At 36.7% G+C, this 24,030-nt stretch overlaps 1 protein-coding gene across 4 annotated transcripts in view; it reads right to left on the bottom strand.

The window, feature by feature from the left end:
• Positions 1 to 1,984: 1,984 nt before the first annotated feature.
• The window catches only part of HERC2 (HECT and RLD domain containing E3 ubiquitin protein ligase 2), a 102,443-nt gene continuing 80,397 nt past the window's right edge, over positions 1,985 to 24,030 (bottom strand). For 3 of the 4 annotated variants that reach the window (XM_015626999.3, XM_015626978.3, XM_015626991.3), the window contains exons 73-93: positions 23,865 to 24,023; positions 23,655 to 23,773; positions 23,157 to 23,282; positions 22,131 to 22,286; positions 21,868 to 21,983; positions 21,544 to 21,742; positions 20,161 to 20,375; positions 19,748 to 19,925; positions 18,759 to 18,920; positions 17,563 to 17,654; positions 16,558 to 16,697; positions 15,319 to 15,506; positions 14,471 to 14,668; positions 12,690 to 12,773; positions 8,374 to 8,515; positions 7,420 to 7,614; positions 7,210 to 7,322; positions 6,136 to 6,326; positions 4,360 to 4,465; positions 3,625 to 3,837; positions 1,985 to 2,991 (exon numbers count right to left, since the gene is read on the bottom strand). In XM_015626999.3, the coding sequence (XP_015482485.1) occupies positions 2,719 to 2,991; positions 3,625 to 3,837; positions 4,360 to 4,465; positions 6,136 to 6,326; positions 7,210 to 7,322; positions 7,420 to 7,614; positions 8,374 to 8,515; positions 12,690 to 12,773; positions 14,471 to 14,668; positions 15,319 to 15,506; positions 16,558 to 16,697; positions 17,563 to 17,654; positions 18,759 to 18,920; positions 19,748 to 19,925; positions 20,161 to 20,375; positions 21,544 to 21,742; positions 21,868 to 21,983; positions 22,131 to 22,286; positions 23,157 to 23,282; positions 23,655 to 23,773; positions 23,865 to 24,023 (3,365 nt within the window). In that variant the 3' untranslated portion in view covers positions 1,985 to 2,718. Of the gene's footprint in view, positions 2,992 to 3,624; positions 3,838 to 4,359; positions 4,466 to 6,135; positions 6,344 to 7,209; positions 7,323 to 7,419; positions 7,615 to 8,373; positions 8,516 to 12,689; positions 12,774 to 14,470; positions 14,669 to 15,318; positions 15,507 to 16,557; positions 16,698 to 17,562; positions 17,655 to 18,758; positions 18,921 to 19,747; positions 19,926 to 20,160; positions 20,376 to 21,543; positions 21,743 to 21,867; positions 21,984 to 22,130; positions 22,287 to 23,156; positions 23,283 to 23,654; positions 23,774 to 23,864; positions 24,024 to 24,030 lie in introns of all 4 variants that reach the window. The other variant, XR_004496946.1, reaches the window with a different exon arrangement.

The raw sequence follows: 24,030 nt of genomic DNA on the forward strand, positions 1-24,030 counted from the left end.
CAGCACTGATAAAAGTAGTCTATCCCACTCGACACTTGTGAGGCCACACCTGGAACACTGTGCTGTTTTGGTCCCTACTGCGCAAAAAGATGTGGACAGGATGCAGAGGATCCAGAGAAGGACCACAAAGAGGACCAGAGGACTGGGAGGCCTGCCATGTGAGGAAAGGCTGTAAGAATTGGGTTTGTTCTGCCTTGAGAAAAGAAGCTTTATGGGAGACCTTATCAACATGTTTCAGTACATAAAGGGTGCTTACAAAGTAGACTCTTTTTTTACAAGAAGTCACTTGGAAAAGAAAAGGGGTAATAGTACAAATTATTCTTGAGGAGATTAGACAGAAGAGAAGAAATTTTCACAGAATAATCTCACCAGGGAGGTGGCAGATTCCCCAACATGGACGCTTTTAAGATTCAGCTGCACAGAATGCTGAACCATCTCATCTAAATTGTGCTTTTGCCAATAAAGGTTAAAACAGATGATCCTTGAGACCCGTTCCAACCTGATAATCTATGAAATGCTGGAAGGTAGGCGACAGGTGACAAGCACCACAATGTAAAAAGGTGCCTGCCACTCTTCTGTTAGGATGGGAAAGCAAAGAAGGAGGCCTAAGAAACTTATTTTACAGTTCAATGCAACTGTATGCAACAAGGTAATGTTCAATGCAACAAAGCATCCGGATTCCTTACATTAAGCATATTTCCTTTTTGCTTTTCTTGGATAGAAAACCCTGACATTGTTTTTCTTTCCTATAAGCAAGTTAAAAACTCCATGTCACAGTAGTCCACCCTATGCTTCTGAAATGGGGCTTGAAACTCAAGAATGGTAACTGAACTTGGTCAAAGACTGGGATTTGGCCACAACTCATTCATCCCCTCTCCTGAAAAGCTGACTACAGAATCTCTTTGAGTTGGATGCCTACAGGGCTCCAGTGTTAACATGACAAAAGGCAGCAGACAACCACATGAGCACTTCTGTACTAATTCTACTACTCCTTACCCTCAGGAGAAAGTCTATTCAGCAGCAAAGATAGAAGAGGTTTCTTAAAGGTTTTTGAGTTTTGCATCTTAAGGACTCAAACCCCAGTAATTTTCACCAACAGACAGAGAATTTGGAGGACCGAGCAGAGCACAGGCCAGATTTCTGGAACTTCCAATGAGAAGAAGATGAAGATAAGGGCATTTACTGCAAGAGATCTTTAGCACTAAACAGAGGACTCTAAAGGTAACATATTTCAAACCATTGGCATCTAGCTACCAGTAGTTTCACCACTATACTGAAGTATCAAGTTTGTCTCACGAAAACTTAGTTCATGATCACAGTTAATATTTAATCTACTTGGAACAGAAGTCAAACGCACACACTAAAAAAGAATGAATCCACTCATAATTGTAAAAAGTTAAATTGTAAAATGTTGAATACTCACATATACCCGTCCTAATAATTACAGAAGCAATGGTATGACATTACCCACTAATAGATTTTAGAGTAAAATATTAGTGCTTTGGCATAATTAATCTTATGATTAACCTGTTTTGAAAATTTAGTGCATAAACTAAATATGTGGTCAGGAGTGGGTCATGATCAAGTGCCCTGTGCCAATGTGCCATGACCAAGCCTTGTAAGGTGACTGAATTTTCTCAGCAATATGATGTTACACAAGTGTCATCAGACTCTTCTCCTCATGCTCAGGTACTTCAGGATACCTCTCCCTTACACTTCCTCCAAGTGTCCAAGAATAAATTCACTATTACTGACAGCAGTGGCCTTAGGAACTACTGCATAAACAAGATGTACCTAATCACTACAATTAGCATGTTATCTGAAGTTGCTCATATTTACTGTAGCTCACAAAATCTCTTTGGGAATGTACCTATTATTGGTGGAGCAGCTTGTTCAAAAGCTGTAAATTGCAGAAAATTTCCTAGCAGAGCTGTTTGAAATGTTCATCCAATGTCCAAGCTGCATTACCATGAAAAAACATATCCTGGTTCTTAATGTGGCAGAACTTTTATTTAGAGGGAAATTATAACTTTTGCATTTACATGGCACCAATTATATACAGTACACTTTCCATGATAAGAATTGTGATGCTGTTCACAGAAAGGTATCAAATTTGAGATAAATAATGCATAAGCTAAAATATACAAACCAGGGGTGGAGGTGAAACTATTGGCCATTTTTAATTATCTATAGAAGAATTTCAAGGAATAATGTTTATTCAATGTTCAAAAACTTTTAACAAACTTCTAGTAAAGTTAATTGAAATATTTATAATACTATTCCGTTGTTGCACAGTATTTCCAATATACAATCAAGAAGATGCACAGAACACAACACTTAATATGAAAAAACCTATTGCACCCACAATTTAAAGGTTTCACTGCCTTTTGGATGCTGCACTACCATATTTATATAAACATTTACAACACTTCAGTAAACACAAAGGTTCTAAATGTAGTGCAGCATTATGGGGGGCCATTTTCAGCTTTTAAAATAAATGTTAAATGCCCATATACTGTGCCATTTATTTTAAGCTGATGGATTAAGCTGTAATCCTTAAATCCTACTGTGAGTAGCAAACACACTTTCCCCATGTTCAGAAGATTACCATCACTCTGACTATACAGTCTCTATTCTGAAACCTAAGCTGTCCTTGGCTTCATTGTCGTTTTGGCATTTTGCCTCAGTGCTTTTAATAACTATTCCTTATGTTACTTTTCAGTGGCCTGTTAAGTAGTCCTGTGTAGAATCTGAAGCAAAAGAATCTGCATCTTCATTATCAGTCTCGTCACTACTGTCATCAGCCGCCGGCTCTCCCGTCAGTGCAATGCGAGCATAGTCATCAGTGTCTATGGACTTGCAGAAGTGAATGGCATACTTGAGCTTTTCCTCTAGGACCTGCTTACAGGAATACCTGGGCAGCTTCAGGAGAAAGAAGCATGTGTATGACTCAGGAAGGAAGTGGTCTGGAGGATTGTACTTATCCAATACCTGTTAACAAATAAACAAAACAAAACAAAATATTTTTTTTTATTCACTGTCCAAAAACACGAATAAGTATTGAAATAATAACTGTGATTTTTTTTTCTCAGCAGCTTATTGTTTTTGATTCTGATGCTGAAGTTTCTTAAAAGAATGAAGAGGCCAAGTCCATTTTCCCTTCACTCAATCAATAAATAAAAACAGATGTATATGAGCTGCTTTGATTATGAATATGTGGTTGGGAGCAATCTAAAAAAGACTCTATTACTTCAGAAGGTATAAAAAATTATTTGAAGATTATGTGGTTTTAATTTAGCAGAAATTATTAACTAAACTGAATGAAATGCTAAATAAATGCCAGCAAAACCAGTTTCCTGACAGTGGAAAACTATCAAAATTCACAGAAAGAAATGGCTGGGAAATTAAAGGAATATCCACTTGTCCAAGTCAAGAGAGAAGATTGGTTCTATACATCTCATATAACTGTCACAGATATTATTATTCAACTGTTGCGCTGTTGAATCTACAATCTAAAGCTGCAGAACAGTTTAATGAAATCAGGCTTTTGTTATGTCATGCTGCTATTTCTTCACTACCAGCTTTTTGAGATGCCCCCAACTTTCCTCATCCCACACACCTTACCTGAATAACAAAGTCCCTCCCCCTAAAGTCTGCAATAGTCCTGGGCAGTCTTGTTCTGCCCCACACAAAACGCAGGAAGAGAGATCGCTCTGTGTTGGAGAAGGACTCCATCACTTCCCAGAACCACTGTATCAAGGAAGCAGTTGGTTCAATGCCTTTGTAAGTTGCTACAGATTTCAGGAGATGAAGTGGAATATCTGGGCTTCCACATACCTGAAAAATAAAATACAGTGATAGGCTACTCAAATCTAATCAGAGCAATTGCAGGTGATTTGTCCCCTCCCTTCCTTTAAAATATTTAATCAGCTTTTACACTGACAAACTGAGCACTCAGATCTTTGAAATGCCATGCATAGTCTCCTAGTACAATAAAACTAAATATACATCTTCCCATCAGGGGACAGTAATGAACGTTTTTTATACTCCTGAATTTAGGGCAAGTATCTCCAATTTACTTTCTAGATCACTAGCATGTGGGTTTTTTTTTTTTTGGTCTTGCTTGTTTGATTCTTTCAGAAATAATTCATTACATCACTGCTCAGCTATGTCAAAATAATTTCACTAACACCAAGAGGGCAATTAAACATTTTCTGGTCTTTCCTTGAACTGATGTTTTCAACCACATAGCAGTCACTGTAAACAGCATTTAATGTGGGGCTTTTATTAGTAAAACAAATTAGTGGATAATCTCACTCCAGGCTAATTTGACAGAAGTAACAAAGCAGAAATCGGTACCATAGTTTCCAGTTCATATCCTGTAAAGAGTGAAAGTAGAGGAACTGGAACAACACGGGCCATCCCCTCACGAACTGCAGCAACCTGCTCATCAAATTCATGAAGCCTGTAGAGAAACATTTTCAGAGTTTCTGTGAATGTCATTTATAGCAATTACTGTATTATCAAAGCATCTTTAACCATTCTCCTTCTCTCATGTCCAGCTATGTACCAAAGAAAATTAACAAACATTTATTATAAAGTACTTGACTTTCTACACTAATTCCTATTGCACAGCAAGCTCAATATGAAGGAGATAACTTACAATGTTTTAGATATTTTATTTCCAATATTATTAATGTGCTATGCCTGGCAAAAACAAACCAATATCCCATTTGGAAACAATATCCTCTTGCAAAAAGAGTGTCTGTATCTTGAAACTCTAACTTCAAACATTCTCAGCACTAGACAGACATTATTGCATTAAAAAAAAAAAAAAGGGTCTGAACTAAAATAGGATGTCTGAGCAGACAGTAGTTTTTTTTTTATGTCAAGACAGGCACAGATAAGTAACATTCTGCTGCTTCTGATGCCACACATGATTTGTGTTTGGCTTATTTTTTTCCCCTGTCAAATAATTTCTGAGATGTTTTACAGAGCCCTCCAGAGCAGAGACACATCTCTTACAAGTGCTGTCCTCAGGCTAGTCATCACCAAAACACACAAATATGTCAGGACAAGTTTGGTCTTCTGCATCCAATTTTCCACATGGATTCTATTGAGGTGCTAGTTTTCCCTCTCAAGGGCTTCATATTGTTAAAACACTTGATACTTAACCTTTAAATGTTTCTCCACAAGGCCTTTTAACTGTAAAATGCTTTAGAAATGCTCATGTCCTCTGAGGACAGCCAGAACAGGCAAGAGAGCAAAGACATTTCTTCAAAGGAATATCAGCTCCAAACAAGACCCCTCTCTTTACTGTCAGAAACAGGTCTAAGTATTGGTTCATAACCACTTACAGTGGAGAAAAGAATTAAAAACTGAAGCTGTAATTCACAATTGGCAATTGTATGTGAAAAACCAATTTCTTATCCAAATTATCTAAATTTACCTATTTCAGTAGGCACTAGGCCCACTGCTTCAGATACAAGATGCTTATGATTGTTTCTGAGATGCACTCATCTAGATTAGGTACCTGGCCACATAAGCAACCAAAGGCCAGTCTTCTCAAAGACTGAGCAGTTATTTCTCACTGATTTCTGTGCAGTGACCACCCATGGGTGTGCATCAGTGTCCTAGCCAAAGAAGGAACATTTTGGTTTGTATGTTCCAAGCTGGAGTAAGAACTCAGCTGATACTTCCCTTAACTGGAGTTGATGATATGAAAAGATATGAGTGCAGCAGTACTAGATCAAAGCTCTCTTCACAAAGAGCTTACTGATCAAGCCTACTACTTTAGCCCATAGGAAGAATTAGATGCATGGGACATTTCTCCACCTGTAAAATTGGCTGCCAAAACTGCTTAGTCAGGACAAATCTAGAGGCACACCTGCTCATTTATTTTGCAACCTAAAAATTAAGTTTAAGAATTTTCTCCTTGGATATGGTAAGTGAAATCAGAAAATCAACACTGTAATCACATGAAAATATTAAAATACTTGTACATAACAGGCTAATTCATGTATACATGTAACTTGTATAAGCAGGCTAATCAGCATGTTGTTTAAAAGCTGGTATGTATTTTTAAAAATTAAATATACATTCATATCAGTAATTGTAATGATTTATTCAACAAACCTGTAGTTTATTGCCAGCCTCACATATTCTGCTCTGTTATCCAGTGTAATATGGGTGTACTTGGAACTCAGCTGAATATCTTGACCACTTGCATTAGGCACAGTGAATGGGAGGCTCATTGCTTCAAATTCTTCTGAAGTAGCTTCATTGTCTCGAATGTACATAAGCCCAGGAATAAAATCTTTATCAACCTTTGAAAGTAAGAAACCTGAATTAAAGTCAGTTTACAAGCACTATACAACAGTATCTCTTGCATACCAAAAGCAGTGCATCATGTGTCACCCACCAAAGCTTTGACCAATGTCTGACCAAAACTCCTCTAACTTGAATTCAAAGCCATAAAATGGCTTAGTGCTTTACATAAAATTTCATTATATTGGATGTGGGAGAGTGCACATATTCTAGATTTGAATCTTTTTGGAGGGCCTTTGCCAAGAAACCATATAAGAAAATGGATTTAAAGCTTAAAAGCATAATCATCCTTACCAGCACTGGGTTTGGTACAAAAGGAATCCCCTCACTGACAAGTAAATGACTCAAAGCTTTTATAGGAAGTACATTTCTACATGACAGTATTTGAGAAGGAAATTTTCTTCATAATAAAGACCTAAGTCTTAGTCCACATTTACTGAGCTTCCTAAACAGAAATTGAAAGCTTGTGAAATTCAGTATGTGAGCACAAACTAGTAACAGTTTGACTTACTTTCTTTTACTTCAAAACAGTGCAGGCACGTGCCCTCAAATCAGTTACCACAACTTGGTGCAACAGACAGTAGCAGCTACAGAAAGGTTTACTGGGAAGTAGGAACTGAGCCACAAAGATTGCCTAGTCAAAACCATGAGAAGATTTGAGAATGCTCTAGAATTCATATAGATTATTTAACTACTCTTGAACAACTTATATTTACAGTTTTAACAGTCAGTATAAATCACCCTTGTATTGTGGCTCAAAATTTAAAAGGCCAGTCAAAATACAAGCACATAAAAACCAGGGAGACCAATCACTTGAGAAGTTTACACTAGAGTCTGCTTGTTTTCTGTAAGCTATATCCTACCCAGGAAGTTCCTTCTCACCTCACTGAGATCAGCAATTGTGAGGTTCATTCCTGCAAGCTGTTTCCACACTGGCTCAGCCAGGTTGAGGCTCAGAGGGCTGCCAGTCCGGATAGCAATGCCCAGAAGTACACCTGTAAGTTTAAACATTGTTTATTGGTTTTATTAGATTCAAGATAGTCTGACTACACATAAAGAACACAGGATGTCACAAAGTTGCTAAGAAATTACCAAGAAAGCGAAACATGTTCATATGCAGGAGTGACTTGGCAGCAGGATTTAATAGGAAACAATCTCTGTTTGCTCCAGATTCATCTCTTCCATTTGGTGTCACAATTAACAGAGGGGTCAGCCCATTCTGAAGTTCCTCACACATTTCTGCTATTGATTCACTATAACCTCCACCACAGTCATCCACAGATTCACCTTGGAGAAGAAAAAAGGCTCAAAATTAAATATTCTTTCAAAAATAACTGAAGTATTGAAACAAATTGTATTTCCTCTCTGGGGATAATTGAGTAAACAAAAGTTTACTAAAAGCTGCAGTTTTGTATCCCTTCATATGAAAACCCTAGAAGTCTGACTCTGTATTTAGATGTTTCGAGTTCATTGTAAAACATATTCTTTAGATTGTATGACACATCACAATGCCAAAAATACTATTTTAACAGAGTGCAAAAAATATTTTGTCCCGTATGCGAATCACAATAAAATACAACAGAAATAGAAGAGTAATAATGTTGCTTTTTCGTGAGTGGTATTTTAAAGTAGGTATGTTTAATTTAGCCTATATACAATAGATAGAATGGCTCTTCAATCTTAAAATATTTATCATTAAAAAGCTCAGTCACAGGCGAATTGTAAAAACAACCCTACCAGTAAAACTAGCTAGCCAGGATTATCTGCCAATTCAGACAGCTGAAAAATTAGGTTTAGGTTTTGAAGAACATTTGCTGTAAGCAGAAGAGCTGTCCCAGAACCTGAAGAGAATTACAGACACACATTAATCTTGAGGGGTTTTATAAAATCACTTTGAAAGGTTTTCTACATTCCAACATTTTGAGCATCTTCCTCTGCCCACACACTTCCTTCCTTCCTTCAGGTTCTCCAAAAAGAGTAAATCCAAAGAAAACTGTAAATTTAAGTGCAAAGTAGGAAGGCATAGAGTGTTGAGAACTTTCTTACCAACAAACTTGACTTTCCAAACACGATGAGGAAGCAGAAGGCTATCAGGGCTAAAGGAACTCATTTTAGCACACATCTGTCCAAACACTGACTTTGTACCATCAGGTCCAGCCAGTCCTCCTTTACTCCTGGAACGTTTTACCTATTGAATAAGCACATTATAAAAGTCACTGAAGAACATATTTCAACTGGCATCACTATGCAGATAAATAAGGAATCTTCAGTTTACCCAACCACCAAAACCTTATCTTTAATTTCATCTGTCAGTAATCAGCACTATATCTGTTCATCTTTAAAGGAAAGTGGAAAGACAGAGGGACAGAAAAGATGAAGTCTGATGATAAAGACTTCTTCTCTTACTTCTAAGGAAGCAGCTGATTACTTGGCTATTTCCGTTTTTCTGATTTCAGTCCATTTTGTTAATTCATTCTATCTCTCCTCACAGATTCAACTGACAAATCTGGCTAAATTTTTCAGATTAGAGATTGTGCCAGAAAACTCAATATGTGTTACTCTTACATTCATTAATAGTAATGACTAAACATGCATCTGTGATACTTAATAGGGGGCTCTAAAAACAAGTAAATACTATCAAAATACATATGTATATATAGATACACAGGTAATGTATTCTTAGGCACCTACAGAAAAAGTGTGTTTTAATATCTGATGAAGATCCCTAAGACTGGCATACAAGTAAATTTCCATGGGATTTTGCTGCAAGAGATGCACACAAAGAGGGTAAGAATACAAAAAAGTATTTCACCAGCACAGAGAGGAAAGAAATGGAAAGTGAACAGAGAGCTGAAGAAACACAAGGCAATTTTTTCCCTGCCTGGTGTTCTGCAATTTATCTTCTCAACCTGTCCTGACTGCAAATGGACTTCTGCACATAGATGACCAATATCCACAAGGCTGTTTGTTCAGAAATAGCCAAAACTTGTCCCACTATATTTAGTCACACTACAGGCTGCAGTGCATCTCAAAATCCAGCTGTTCTTATGCTGAGTATTTCTGATGGCTCTGGATAAAAGAACCAGCAGATTTCTCTCAGGTTCTAGTGAAAAGCTGAGATACCCAGATCCTCCTCATGTGCAAGATGTTCTCTATCAACACAAGCCGGTTTTAATTCAGTGGATTTCTGAGAAATTTGTATGCCCAAGAAGTTTTAAATTGAGAAACTCTGTATTAGTCTTAAGCAGCTTGAAAAATACTGGCCATCCTATGAGGCTCTCTTCAACCCAGAAGACTTCTCTCCCAGAAGCTGGGAAAAACCTAGTCCATAAAGCTATGCACTCAGACACTAACAAAGAAGGATTTACAAAAAGATGGCAGCTTCTAAGTTGGAATCAGCTAAGAAATACATACAGTTATGACAGATCTATGAAGAAAATAAACACAATTCAAAGATATGTCACAAAATCACCAGAAGAGGTAGGTAAGTATCACTGTAATAATTCTAAAAGCACACAGTTCTTACTTGTAGCCTGAGTTTCAGTTTTCTATGGTCAAACTTAAATGCTACAGAATAAATAAGAGTAGAAAAGGATGAAGAGAAAAGATTATTCTACATAAGCAGACAAAAAACCTTAGTCTAATCAGTGTAGGAAAATTAGAGCAGTCAGGAAATGAGTGTTCTTTAAAAGTACTTTTGATAAGGGAGAAGACAATAACCAGAAAGGAGGGATGTTAATTAATTTGAAATAACACTCAAAAAGAACAAATCATTAATTCATTCATATGCTGTGCCTACTTTAAGATCAGATCATTTTTACTCATCATGTTAGTGAGATTCCTATAACCTACATTTCATAAGGAGTCCTTGTGAGGTGGAAGAAACTAGTCTTAAAGTGGTACTTCATATACCCATACATATCACCTTCCTCCCTTGAGAGTAAAGAACATTAAATCAGGAGATTCTTTGCCATATTACATTCATGAAAGTAGACATTCTCCTTAATAACTGAAATTCACTTCCTTTTGAAAAGGAAGAAATTATTTTCAACTGCTGTGCAAAGATGTGTTTTAACAACATTATGAAAGTATCTGCTTATAGGTCAAAACATACTGTCCATTTGACACTGCATGAACTACACCACAACTTAAACACTAGGAAAATCTCATCTGCAAGTAAGAGGGTCAGCAAGTAAAACTGAGCACTGGAACCCTGGCTAGTCATTCAACCATTAGTTCACTTTTGGCTTAGTTTTTGACTGTTTATTTTACACCTTTCCAGAACAGGGCCCAGGTGTTGTTCTGGAACCTTTTACTTAATGACTATTCCCAAAAAGTAGTATGGATAAACCTGCATGAAATTTGGTTTCTTCTGCCCTATGCAGTCCTCCAACAGCATCCCATACTGTTTCTGTGCATCCGAGCTTGCCTCCATGCTACAGCTCAAAGCATAAAGTATCTACACTCTATTTTCTGCCATAAAACACTAGGCTGGCACTTAGTTGAGTTACAGTACAGCCATCACATTGTTTTTCACATATTCTGAGCAGAAAAACTACGGAAAACTACCACGTCCCACCATTACAAGGCTCCCAACAGAAAAGACCCAGAGCCAAGAAGAATGGAAGGTGAATGTGATCTGGTCCCTGTAACACTGGACCCCAGGATAAGGGAGAGTTGCTTTGCTTGGGTTTAATCTGATGTTCAGTTCTGGTACTTCCAGAGAAACCACTAAACAAACAGCAAGGCTCACTGAGGAATTATTGCAGAAGACAAGTCAATACCTGGAAAACAAGCTTCAATTAAAAACTCATCTGGATTTTTTATACCAAGGAAGATTAAATGAAATGACTGCACCATATAATCTATAAAGTGCAAGAGTCTTCTGAAAGCCAAGAGGTCTTAAAGTCCATCTGCACTTTAACTTACAACTGCAAGTAAGAGGAAAAATTTTGACACTGACATTTAGCTTTTTTGAGACTACATAAAGCAGCCTTGAATCTTCAATTAAATATTATAAAGGATCAAACAGTTTCAGAATCCATATTGTCATTCTGAGCAAAAGCTAACTCAAGAAATTGTAAGCCAGATTTGGTACTGCCTAATCAGGCCACTTTATGAACATGACCTTTTTTAGTCTTCACTTGGCTAAATTAACAAAGTTAGTTACAGCAATATTTTATTTCCTCCAGAAGCTATGAAGAAGGGAAGCTGCCAATTCTTTTCTAGGGTTCAAGACAGATTTAAATAACAATCTGAAATACAAGAGAAAGCCTATCTCAACTAATGAAGGAGGACACTAGGAAACTATCCCAAAACCTACTCATCACTAGTTTTCTGCTTAAAATACTAGCATGATGCATTGGACTTTCTGAATTCAACACACACTTTAAAAAGGAAGCAAAAAATCTCTGGTACTCTCTTCAGCTTCCCAAATAATACAGCTGGAGTCAATAAGTAAAAACTTAGAGATTCTATAATTCTAATAAACTAGAACAAGACAGTCACGGAACACTAGCACAAGTAATTTTAAATGTTCACAGAAAATTGCAAAGAAAGAGGGTTCAGCCAAAATAGCATGTGTCTGTTCGCTAACAGAAAATAAGTTTAAATTTTCCCAGTTTCTCTACTCTAACCTTACAAATGCTAATGTTTAGTGAAAAAAAAAAAAAAAAGAACCCACCACAACAGGAAAGAAATGCATGAGGACTCTGATCAGGCTGCAGTCCATTTAAATGAAAACAATGTTTTACTATTCTGTGTTACAAAACTATCAATGGAAAAAAGGCATATCTGGCCTAGGGCACAACATTACATTTCCTAACATGAATGATAAAGAAAAAAGCCTTTTTATATCAAAGACTTCTGCAATCAATATGACTACATGTGATGACCAGCAAAGGATAAGAGTTTATCATCCTGAATTTTAATTAGATCCAGGAGCTTCCTCTCCTTTCCTTTTTTTCTTTTTTTTTTTCTTAGCCTTCATTCAGCTGAGCATTTGGAAAGGTAAGAAAAGCATCAGAATCACTACTCTCTTAAGCTATCTAATGTAGTGAGTTCTGAAATGGCAGTCCTTTATCAAGCAGGACATACTCTGCTCCTTAAGAGTCTTAATCATTCGCTTAACATTTCAACAAGGGTCACCCTCTCCCCTAACAACTGCAGTATGGACAAAAACATACTGAAAAAAATATAAGCAGCCCTAAAACTGCAGTCACTTCTTTATTGTTTGATTCTCTGACAAAAATTAAACTCTTTAGCATTCAGATACCAAACAGCTGAAACAAAGAAAGGGTTATGACCAACTCAGCACTGTGAGCTACATGCAGAGAGGAAATCAGCACTTCAGCTGAAGATACCTGTATCCTGTTGAGCTCCACAACTGGCCCGTGCTGACGATCTCTCACCATAGTAGCTTGCACAACTTTTCTGAAAGCTGCCTCCTAAAGAAAAAAAAAAAAACAAACAGATAATGGCAAAACTGAAGCCAAGTTAGAACCCTGCACATATTTTGCAGCAAAACACATAGTTGAAGCCAGGAAATAAAAAAGCACCTGAATATGAAGGTACAAGATGCGAGTCAATGTTATTTGTGCTATGTTTCATGTCTGAAACAGTGGGGATACTAAAAAAGTAAACAAAGTCTGATCTGTATCACTTAAAATCATGGCTTGAAAGGTTGCACTGCACCCAGATACAATTATTAAGCAACCAATGTATTGCTGAGTACAAGTATAAATTAATTTATACCAGAGAAATGTAAGGATACAGAGAATGATTAACATCAGAAAATGACAACCAAAAAAGCCAAAGATGAGATCATCTTGCTATGGAAAGCAAGAAATAAACAACAAATAAGCAACAATTTTTTTAAAAAAGCTTATTTAAGTATCTGAGGATCCCTCATTAAATATTTGGATATAATTTTACAGTCAATTTCAAGCAAGATTAAGAAGATTTTAAAGTCTTTAGAATCTCTGAAGGTAAGCTTGACTTAAATGGCAAGACACGAATATGGCATCACAACCTCTGATGCCTCATGAATGCTTCTGATGTATTAATCACTGATATCCCATTATATCTTATGCCTGAAGCCCTTCTGTAACTATTCTGCAGACTCAAGTAAATTAGGCTGAATGTGCCTCCTGCACACGCATTCTTACATGTAACATTACATATGTAAAACTCAGAATTAATAGCATTAACAAACAAAAATCTCATGAATGGAACAGCAAGGATTTCCTTTCTAGTTTAGGTTTTGATGACTTCCCTTGGTCTGTGAAGTTAGCTACACAGCTTGGTTGTTCTACTACACAATTTTACTGGAGTCTAGAGAAAGAGACCCTGAGACAACAGACCCTAAGAAGTCTAGTTACAGGCCATGTGTCTTATTTAAGGACACAGAACAGCACTGCAGGGGAAACTTAACCAATTCTCTTTTCAAAGATATCTCCCAGCAGATTCTGTCTGTTTGTATAATGTTTTCTTTTTCAGTCAGACAAATTACTGTGACATTGAGAAAATTCAGACCTAAAACTGATGATTATACTGAAGGTAAATCAAGTTTTTATGGCTTATCATACCTGAAGTTTTGAATAAGTGTTGCGGCTTTGAAGCATTACAGCTATCTACATTTTCTCGTGACTGACTTCACTTAACTAGAAAAAAACACTTTGCCTAGCACTTGAGATTGAACTCCTAGGTAATTCTATTTTCACTTTTAGCTCAGTCTAAAACAAGTTTGTACCTGCACAGAGCTTTGCATTAACCAGTATATCACCTGACCTTGATAACTGAAATACAAACAGGTATGAATTGGTCATTGTCTGCTATCTTACATTTTTTCCAGAATATCATCCATTTAATACTCTAGAAGAATTCAGCTATACTACAAACTGAAGATTTACAACATACAGTTATTTTCAAGATCAACGCATAAAAGCACTATGATGAAGAACTGAGAAAAACATTGTAGAAAGAACACAAAGAAAGAAGTTTGCATCATCAGGTTGCAAATATCTGATACACAATTTACAGAACAAATTAAGATACACAGCTCCTTTTTCTTCAGAAACAACTTAAACAGTACTTCTCTGTTATGGTTACAAATCTCTCCCTTAGAAACATTTTGATAAAATACCTTTCCCTGTGATATCAGTATTCCCCGTAACGTGTCAAACCCAACTGAGGGTCCTTGGCCAGTTTCATCAAGTCTTCCTTCAAGATCAAACATTGGAATGCAAGGACAGAAGAGTTCTGAAATGTGATGCAGGAGCAGAAGCCTATTTCTTAATGAAATGATGGGAATTTCCTGCAGATGATTGTACTCCATAGGAACCTATGATAAGGCAATGATATCCGCATGTAAATTGTAATTATTATACACTTTATTGTATTCAAGAGAACAATCTTTTAATTTGTAGGTAAACTTGTATTAGAAATTCAGATATTTGCTTATTCACACTGTCAGTACTTCATACATAGAGTTCATTTGTTTATGAAAGATACTAACAGTATCCATCTAAACTCAACCATTATATGATAGCTAGAATACAAATGTTGGTCCATATTTTACAATTTATCCATAAACAAATACATTTTACATCCTGTTATCACTACTTTCAGGCGTAGCTGAAATACAGAATATTCAAAAAAAAAGTCTTCTCAATATAAACCAACAAAGAACTCCCTTGGAAGGCATAACATTTTCATAGCTGCAAGGCAGAATTAAATTCCTGCCAATTTTCAAAAAGAGTTACTGTTCCACATTTGGATTAAAAACTGAATGAAGAGGCTTTTTCAGCTTAGAAAAATGGAATCCTTTGGAAATAGAGAAGTAAAACAAAGTAACTGGCTCAAACTTGAAGTCAAACCAAAGCACACTGAGCTTATGCAGGGATTTGGAAAGGAAATACATTTACTGAAAGGTCAGCAATAAGCACACTAAGTAATGTTTCAAATCTGAATTCAATAAGCCAAAATCATTACCTGTGTAGGCAGCTTGCCAGCATTAGCAGGTTTACTGGTTGACCAAGCTAAAGTATGTGCTGAACCACAGGCTACTCTGTTGATCTTTTTACCCTGAAGTGCTGCAACCAGACGTGGTCTTTGGATGGCATTAGTTGTTCCATCTCCAAGCTGCCCTTCATCATTATCTCCCCAAGTATACACTTCCCCTAAACCAATAAAAAAAAATTATTATCCTGAGGCTAATATTTTTAATACAACCTTTTAATAAAATTGTCAATTATTTAACCAGATAAGGCTGTAAACAAGATTTCTGTGACTGATGGCCATTCTGAAACCCACTATCTAGCGCAAATAAATCTTGATTGACACAGTCAGGTCCACAGTCTCTATAGAGCAGCTAGCGTAAGATGCATTTCTTTCCTCATAGCTTGCATAACTGAAAGGTTCTGCTCCAGAATAGGAGATGGTAGAGCACCATACTCTGTAACAGAACATCAGGAACAGCCTGTATTTGACAGTTTCATAGCAAAAGCAAAGCCAATATGAAAAAAAAAATTAAATGGCTTAATATTTTGTATAAGACAAAAATCCTATAATAAGCTGTATTACTAGACAAGATATTAAAATGGGAGCTTGCTGTTCCATGATAATTGGGAAATACTTCTAGAGTAACAACCTCATTCCTGAGCATTCATTTTCTGCAGCTATATTCATTACTCACATTCATTTTCAGCATCTATATTTCCATAGCACCTATAAAACACTCAGTTATTGTGCAGACTTGTTAATTGTGCGAGCGAATCTGCTACAAAGAACATTCACTATCTCATCTGGCTATGTAAGAAGCAATATTGTTTGTGCAGTGCTTCATTTAGCAAGTTAAACACTTGAACAAGCTCACAAGACACTGAAAAAAAATATTAAAAAATAAAAAAAATAAAAAAGCCAATTCCATTCAATGCTACTGCTTGACCATTCTGTAATCACCTTTAGAGCTCTGTATTTTTCTTTAATCATCAGTGCTTATGCAACTTGAATTCGTTAATTTTCACTAATTTAGTTTTATGTGATCATTTAAATCAATGTTATGCTTGCTGCTCAAGAAATATGCAACATCTGCAAATACAAAATATGTCCATGCACACAGAGAACCAGCATTTTTAGCAAGGACAACCTACCAACAGTCGACTAAAAGCTAAAGTTTCAATTTTTTCAAATACAGCCCTAAAAAATAAATAAATTATTTGATTTTTATACCATCTTCAGTGCAGCAAACACAGTGCAAAGACCCTGTAGCAATGGCAATAACTTTCTTCCCTTGCAGTCCCTGCACTTGTCGTGGTCTTCTAACATGGTCATCAGATCCATGGCCTAAGCGATGATAATCTCCCTTGCCCCTGCACAGAGAAGTAAACATTTAAAAACTGTTTTAGCTGTGGAAAAAAATGTAATGACAGGCTGACATTCGACCTATAGATGTACTTATAAAATCCAATACCAAAATACGCTCCAAACATTCAACATGAAACATCGCTACTTTGTATGGATGCGATTCTGCTGACTCAGTACAGATCCTTACACTTCCAATACAATATTCCTACTTAATCTGGGTAGATCCTTCTATCACTTTTCCAGAGGGTGATCTTTATTTTTAACTCTTAAAGGAGTTAAGTATTAGAAGCATTCATCTGCAAAAAGAGTGTATTTACTGATCTCAGAGACTGGATCTTCATACAGTTTTACGGATACCCAAACGTCATACAAATAAGGTAGATGAGGGAAGTTGGGAAGATATTTTGCTAGGTCTTTTTAAACATTTCTAGCAGTTTAAACTACAAAATTTGGAATGGTGTAAGAAAGACTTAAACAAGAATTTTTAAAATCAAATTCTCAGACTATAGCCACAAGCTAGACACAATTTTGGTAATACATGAGAATGTTATTTATGCTATCGCCTTCTGCCCTGCATGACACTTCATGCTTATAATTCTACTGACCTCCTTGGAAGTTCTGCATCTCCCAGTGGCCAGTGTCTGGAATTATAACCCTGTGCTTAGGTTTCCAAGACAAAATACTTGGATTTTTCATTCATGGTACTAGAAAATGTTCCCTAAAGTGGGAGATTTTATTACTAATAAAGACTCAGGAACTGAAAAAGTTTTTGTAAGAGAAGATCAAGACAGTGAAGGAAGTGTAAACTGATATCTGTTACAGACAAGATGACATCTAACACTGTCTAAATAACAAATATAGAATACTTACCATGTATAGACAGCTCCAGACTTGGTTAGGGCCACAGAAAATTGTGATCCACATTCTACTTTAACCACTCCAAGACCTGTGAGGGAATCAATCTAGAAAAACAATATCAAATGAAAATTAAATTAGTTAATTAAGGAGACTGTAGACTGAACTGTCTTAAGTAAAATACAACATGCTACCGTATGTCTACTTGTATATTTACAAATCAAAATATTTGAGTTAGAAGAATTCCACTCCTTTCATCTTTCTACCATTTATTGCTTAAGCACTAAAAAGAAGCTCAAATTTCACAAACTGTTGAAGATCACCTCTACTATGTTTTGCCCATAGTTATTCTGCAATTTCCCAGACTAGAAACAATTAAGGCTTTGTCTACTAACACTCATAATCATCCTTAGCTTGTATGACATGGATGTGATTCTGCTGACATAACATAAATATTTTATCTCCAGCAGACCTTTCCTATTTATTCTGTGTAGGACCTTATGCTGCTTTACCATCAGTCCTACCAGACTAACTGTTGAAACATAAACAAGCTATTTTTATATTATGTTACATCATGCTGGAAACATATGGAAATAGAATGGGGATACCTGTATCCAAATAATTAAGTGTGATTCTGGATTCAGTATCTAAAATCCACTGTGCATAGGTATACACAGTGACAGACATTTCTCAAACAGAAGCAGCATTCACCTTCACAACAAATGCTGGAATTCAAATTTAATGGCTACGTGGATTTCATCGGTAACATGTGAAAAAATTCCAAGTGAACCATGCATTCACAGAAAGGGTTTAATATAAAGTAAGATTACTTTTCAATGAGTTGATACCCCTTTCTGGACTATTATGATTATTGCCAATGACATGTCATTGACTACTATGTGTGAATTTATTAATACGAGGAAACATGAGGATTTCTTGGCAAAACCTAATGTTTTGACAGGAACCAAATATGAAAATCAAAAACATTATTTAAGCCAGCAATGTTTTCCAAAGAAAAACCTTCAAATGCAACTTTAACAGTCAGCACAAAGCTTAAAGTCTTGTTATTGCAGCCTACAAAGTTCATCTTAACCAGAAGAATCCTGATGTTCCAGGATGGATGAAAGTTTGCACACATTGACAAATCTGTCTTCAGTGTTCTCCAACAACCTCATAGTTTCTAAAGAGATGAAAAAATTACACAGAAATACCTTCATTGGTACTTTACAGCCATCACTGCCTCCTCTCCCAAGTTTTCCATAATCTCCATCACCCCAGGACCAGACTGTATCATCATCAGTGAGGCACAGTGTCTGTGCATCTCCACTGCCACAGGCTATATCAATCACACGGTACCCCTGGAGAGCTTCCACCTGGAATGAAATCACCCATTTTTATTCACCATAAAACTCAGCTATTTACTTTCACAAAAGATGACAAACTCATCTAGAAGAGGTAATAACTGGATCTACAAGTCTGAAACCGCACAGGAACAAGGAAACAAAGGCAACTCTAAGAGCTTTGCTCTTTTAAAACTGCAAAATGAAAACCAACTATGTATTTTACATACAGGATTTATTTTTTTGAAGTGGTGAACTAGTTGAATTTTTTAAACCTCAATGTCAGGGAAAACAATACAAAACATCTAAGGTTATCAAAGACTATATTCTATTAAAATAATTTCAGGCACTCTGGGCATGTACTGAATACAGTAGGGGAATAAAAAAGTGTTATTTTCCAATAGTCTTTTACTAGTTTACATTTTTAGCATTTGCATCATAATCTGAATTTAGTCGACATCCTTTGAAATGATGCCACCTAGTGATGAAGTATGGGATTTGGAATCACAAAGTAAAAGGTTGGTGATCCACATAGATCACATCCTTCCTATCCTTGCCACTACTTGAAATAGATTCCAGGTGGCACAATCTATCATTCAAAGCAGCACAAAACTTAACTCGTTTCTTTAAATTTCCTTTAAATCTCTAAAATAAGTTCCTTGTAAGCTGCTTGGTGACTGCTAGCAAAGTTTTGCAGCTCCTCTTTCATTTTATCCTTTCAACCACGGCAGCGTGTTCATTTCTCACAAATGCGTGCCACTGTCTTGCCCTTTCACTCTTTGTACGCAGAAATGCAAGAAGTTATAAATCAGAAGGTAATAACTGGACTAGAAGTGTTTAGTGCTCCAAAGGCTTCTTACCAGTTTAGGTTTTAGTTGGTCCTCACTATCTCCATGGCCCAGGCGTCCATATCGTCCCTTTCCCCATGTGAAAAGGTCTCCTGCAGCTGTAATACAAGCGCTGTGTGCTCCCCCAGCAGCAATGTCAACCACTTCTATGCCTCTCAGAGACTCAATCACACGAGGGCGATCACAAGGGCTGGAAAGAAAACATCTGTCTGGACAAAACTTCTGGCACAGTCCATTCACATTCACCAGTGTATGGAGAATAATGAGAATGAGGACACCTAAAATCGCTGAGTATTTGCTTTGCTCTGGTTTAATATGCTAAGGATTTCTTTTTGACTAGAAAAATTTATAAATATACAGCAGTATGGTAAGTATCCATCAATAGGGTTTTTTTTAAATAACTAACATTTTCAAGTGTTACTTGCCTTCGGTTTCCATGACCAAGTTTGCCATCTTCTGCTTCACCCCAAGAATAAACTTCTCCCTCAAAAGACAATGCCAAACAGTGCTTTCCTCCTGAGTTCACTGCAACTTTCTTTATGAACACGTGTTGAATGGATTCCAGTAAAGTTGGAGTAGAAACTGATTCTGTTCCTCCAATTCCAAGCCTACCACCTGCTCCATATCCAGTGGCATACAGCTTTAAAGAAAAGAATAAAATTTAGTTTTGTTTGCCTCACACAGAACATTCCCTAGAAATGAATTCTAGAGAAGAATTCTTAATATATATGTGTCAGAATGCAGTTCAACAAAGTCTAAAAACCCAGTTTCTTACAGGCTTCTTATTTTCTCTATTTTGGAAAATAAATATTTTGAAATATTTCACAGAAATCTGGGAAAATGTGGCTACATTCAAGTCAATAAGAACTCTCACTGACTTAATGGATTTAGTGTGAAAAACTAAAGCTTATTTTGTAAAACTATCAAGAGACCATAACTTTGTTTGATAGTATTACAAAACCATCTATCACATATAGCTCTCCTTCCAAGCAGCACTATTCTAGTTTTCTTTCTTCTGTAGAATATGCACACTTAAACACAGTTGCTTCTTTCCCTTCTGTCCCATAAATACAGTTTTAATTACTGCTTTTCACTCTTTTTGTCTCTTTGAAAGTAATTTCTTTTCACAGAATGATGTCAAGAAATGCCACTAATCTGCCCTTTACCCTTCTGTGAATTATTAACAAGGATGATACTGACCCAAAGGAATCATTACAGTACCTCACTAGACGAATGTAACTGTTACACAAAGCTCTAGCTAAAATTCTTCATCATGTACTTAACAGCTGCCATCTGTATAAAAATTAAAACTTTCCAAACTCATAAACTGATTTTTTTTTCTCCTATACCTTACACTAAACTTCTGCACTGAGATTCCTTTTCGTTCAGGATTTGATAACCTGGAAATTAGATCCTGCAATATCTAACTTGCATTTAGCCAACTGTAAACGATCTCACATTACCCCTCTCCCCTGTCAGAGAGAAATAATCACCCCTGCTTTAGGGAACTCTGCGAGCATGCTGCTTGTGCCCAACTTTGACAGAAATCTGATCACATTTTTGAGCTGACATCTCAAATACATTTCTTCTTTCTGCCATTTAATGCAATAGTAACTGCAGTCCTAGAAAATACTGGTGGAGTTGGTACAGATCAGATTTTTAAAAAACAAAACAAAAAACAAAGTTACTAATACCAATAATAATGAACCCGTGCTATGCACACTATTTTTCATTTAGCCAAATCCATTCTGACAGAGGGTGAAATATTTCAAGAGAGTCAAACAAGCAATCATTTGTTGTATCCTTACTTTCCCATCAGCAGTCACTGCAAACAGAGTCTGTTCACCACCAATTAACTGCACCGGTCTAAGGGTGGCAAGAGCTTCACACGGAGTTGGGACTTTGACCTTTGCACCTTCAATTCCACCAAGCTGTCCTCTGTGATTATGACCCCAACCATAAATAGTTCCACTGCCTCCAGCTGAAAGCGTCCAATCATCAGGTCGTCTGCAGGAAATGCAAAACAAACAAAATCTTAAAACAGCTTTTTAAAGTCACAAAAAATGCAGTTTATCATTATACAGCAAAAAAAGCATCACAAGACCAAACCAGTAACAGTTGAAAGAAATTACCTATTCATCCACTGGACAAGCTGCTCATCCTGTTCTCTCTTAAACACATCATGGCACTCATGAAGAACATCCATATTTTCATTATCTGCCATTAACTCTCGGATTTTCTTTGCCACCTGTGAAATATTTTGCATTAAACAACATTATTCAAATTATTGATTACTCCTATCACAGTTGGCATAAAATAGTTCAAACTCGGTGTATCTTTTTACGTGAGGCACTTTCACATGTTCCAGTAACTATTTGAAGTATTCCTGCAGTACCTCATCAAGGAAAAGGCGAGGTAAGGGTGTCCTTTTATCAAGAGCCACAGCAACCCTGGATGCCATGCAGTATCTCCTGAACCAGGCCCATTTGTGTGTCTCTGCACAGCAAGGGAGAGTGTCCAACTCCAGATCACAAGCAAGAGCCACAAGCACCTTCAGACAATCAAAAAATCATTTCAGAGAGGTATGAAAAATATGCAACAAATCAGTATGCATTTGATAGAGATGAGCAGCAGATAGACCAGTAGGGCCTGAACAGTCTCAAGAGCTATCTTCACTACCCTCATGGATGGGGTAACATCAAGTGTAGCCCCACTATCTCACATGGTTAGGTATCTACCTTCCTCTTTCAATCCAGAAATTTTCATAACCTCTTTCCACATCAAATCCCATGAGCTTAACATTTTACCCTCCATTGCTAAACTAAGTCTCCTTTCCACAATTCAATGAATTTTCAAAGTTTGATTCCACTTCAAAGCAACGTTTCAGATTAATATTGTGAACAATATATTACTTCCTCCTTCTATAAACTTTTAAGATTTTCTTTCTGTTTAGATAGGTACCCCTCTTAGTTTCATTTTTATACTACAAAGGAGGCTTTTTCACCTTTTATTCCTCTTGCTCTTCTCTAGACTTCCTCAGCTTGTTTATTTTTACTTTGAGTACAGGGTCCATTTAAGACATTGTCATGTTTTCCAACTGGATGTAAATAAAACCTTCAGAGTACTAAACTAACTAAATAGAAATATGCAACACTACTATTAAAAAAGTTAATCAAAAACTGTGCTTACAAGTTTTTCTGAGTTTCTCTGTCTAGCTAGCTACTTTTTATTTTTCATTTGTGTATTTGATTCTTCTTTTAGAAGTAGGATTCTAGCTTTGTATATTTAATTCTCCTTTTTAGGAGCAGTACTCTGATTTTGTCAGTAAACATTACTGATATAGGACTAAGTGAGCTTAGCACATCTCAAAGAAATCCCAGAAGTATTTTAATGTCTTATTTCACTGATTGTACTGCATTACCTTAAAGAAAGGGCTGTGGAGCAATTGTTTGCCACCTCTCACAATGGGATCTTCATAGTCAAACTGTCGCTGCAAAGCTTCTGGAAGACCTTTAACCAAAGCAGCTAAAGCACTCCCTGTGAAACTCTAGAGACACCACACAACCAGAAAGTTAGCCATGGTGCATGCATTATGGGAAGTACATTATTTAGATGACTGTGCCAAAACACAAATAACTTCCCAAACTACAGCTAGCTGTGCGAAGTACCGTTTCCATCCACTTGTTCAAACAATATTATTTCTACCCCTTTTTGGCAATTCAAAAAGCAGACCTGTTATGTCTTGGAATTAGCCATTTTTCCCTTTCTGAACTGGAGTACCTTTACAGACTTCCGTGCAAGAAGACTATTCATTGGCCCATTTCCTATTTTGCCATGAACACAAAAAAACGTTGTACATCAGGTACACTTTAATCTTAATGTGAAAAAGGTGAAGAGGAGAGCACCACTGCCTTCTTACCAAAGCTCGTGTTTCTCCTTCATTATCCCCTAGGATGCGGTTGATGTTAATGGACTGGCCAAACTCCGTGGTGAGCAGCTTCCGGAGTCTCTGCAAGGCCCACATTCTGTGGCCAGCAGCTAAGGAAAAATAAGCATACAAAGAGCGTAATTACTTAAAACAATCACTGTGACTTCAAAAAAACAGACCTAATTTTAAGACTATACTCACCTAAGGCACTCAGTTGAGCACAAGCTGCAAGAGAAGCTGCCAAGCGAGGAACTATGCTCCTGTTGGAAGCAAAATTTAAGCGAAAATCCAACAAACACGTAACCAAATCCATTGAGGGACATGAAAGAATGCAACGATCTGAGAGAAGGTCTTTAGGGCCTGCAAG

The sequence above is a fragment of the Parus major genome, chromosome 1, assembly GCF_001522545.3.
Source record: "Parus major isolate Abel chromosome 1, Parus_major1.1, whole genome shotgun sequence".
In the NCBI taxonomy this organism is placed as follows: domain Eukaryota; kingdom Metazoa; phylum Chordata; class Aves; order Passeriformes; family Paridae; genus Parus; species Parus major.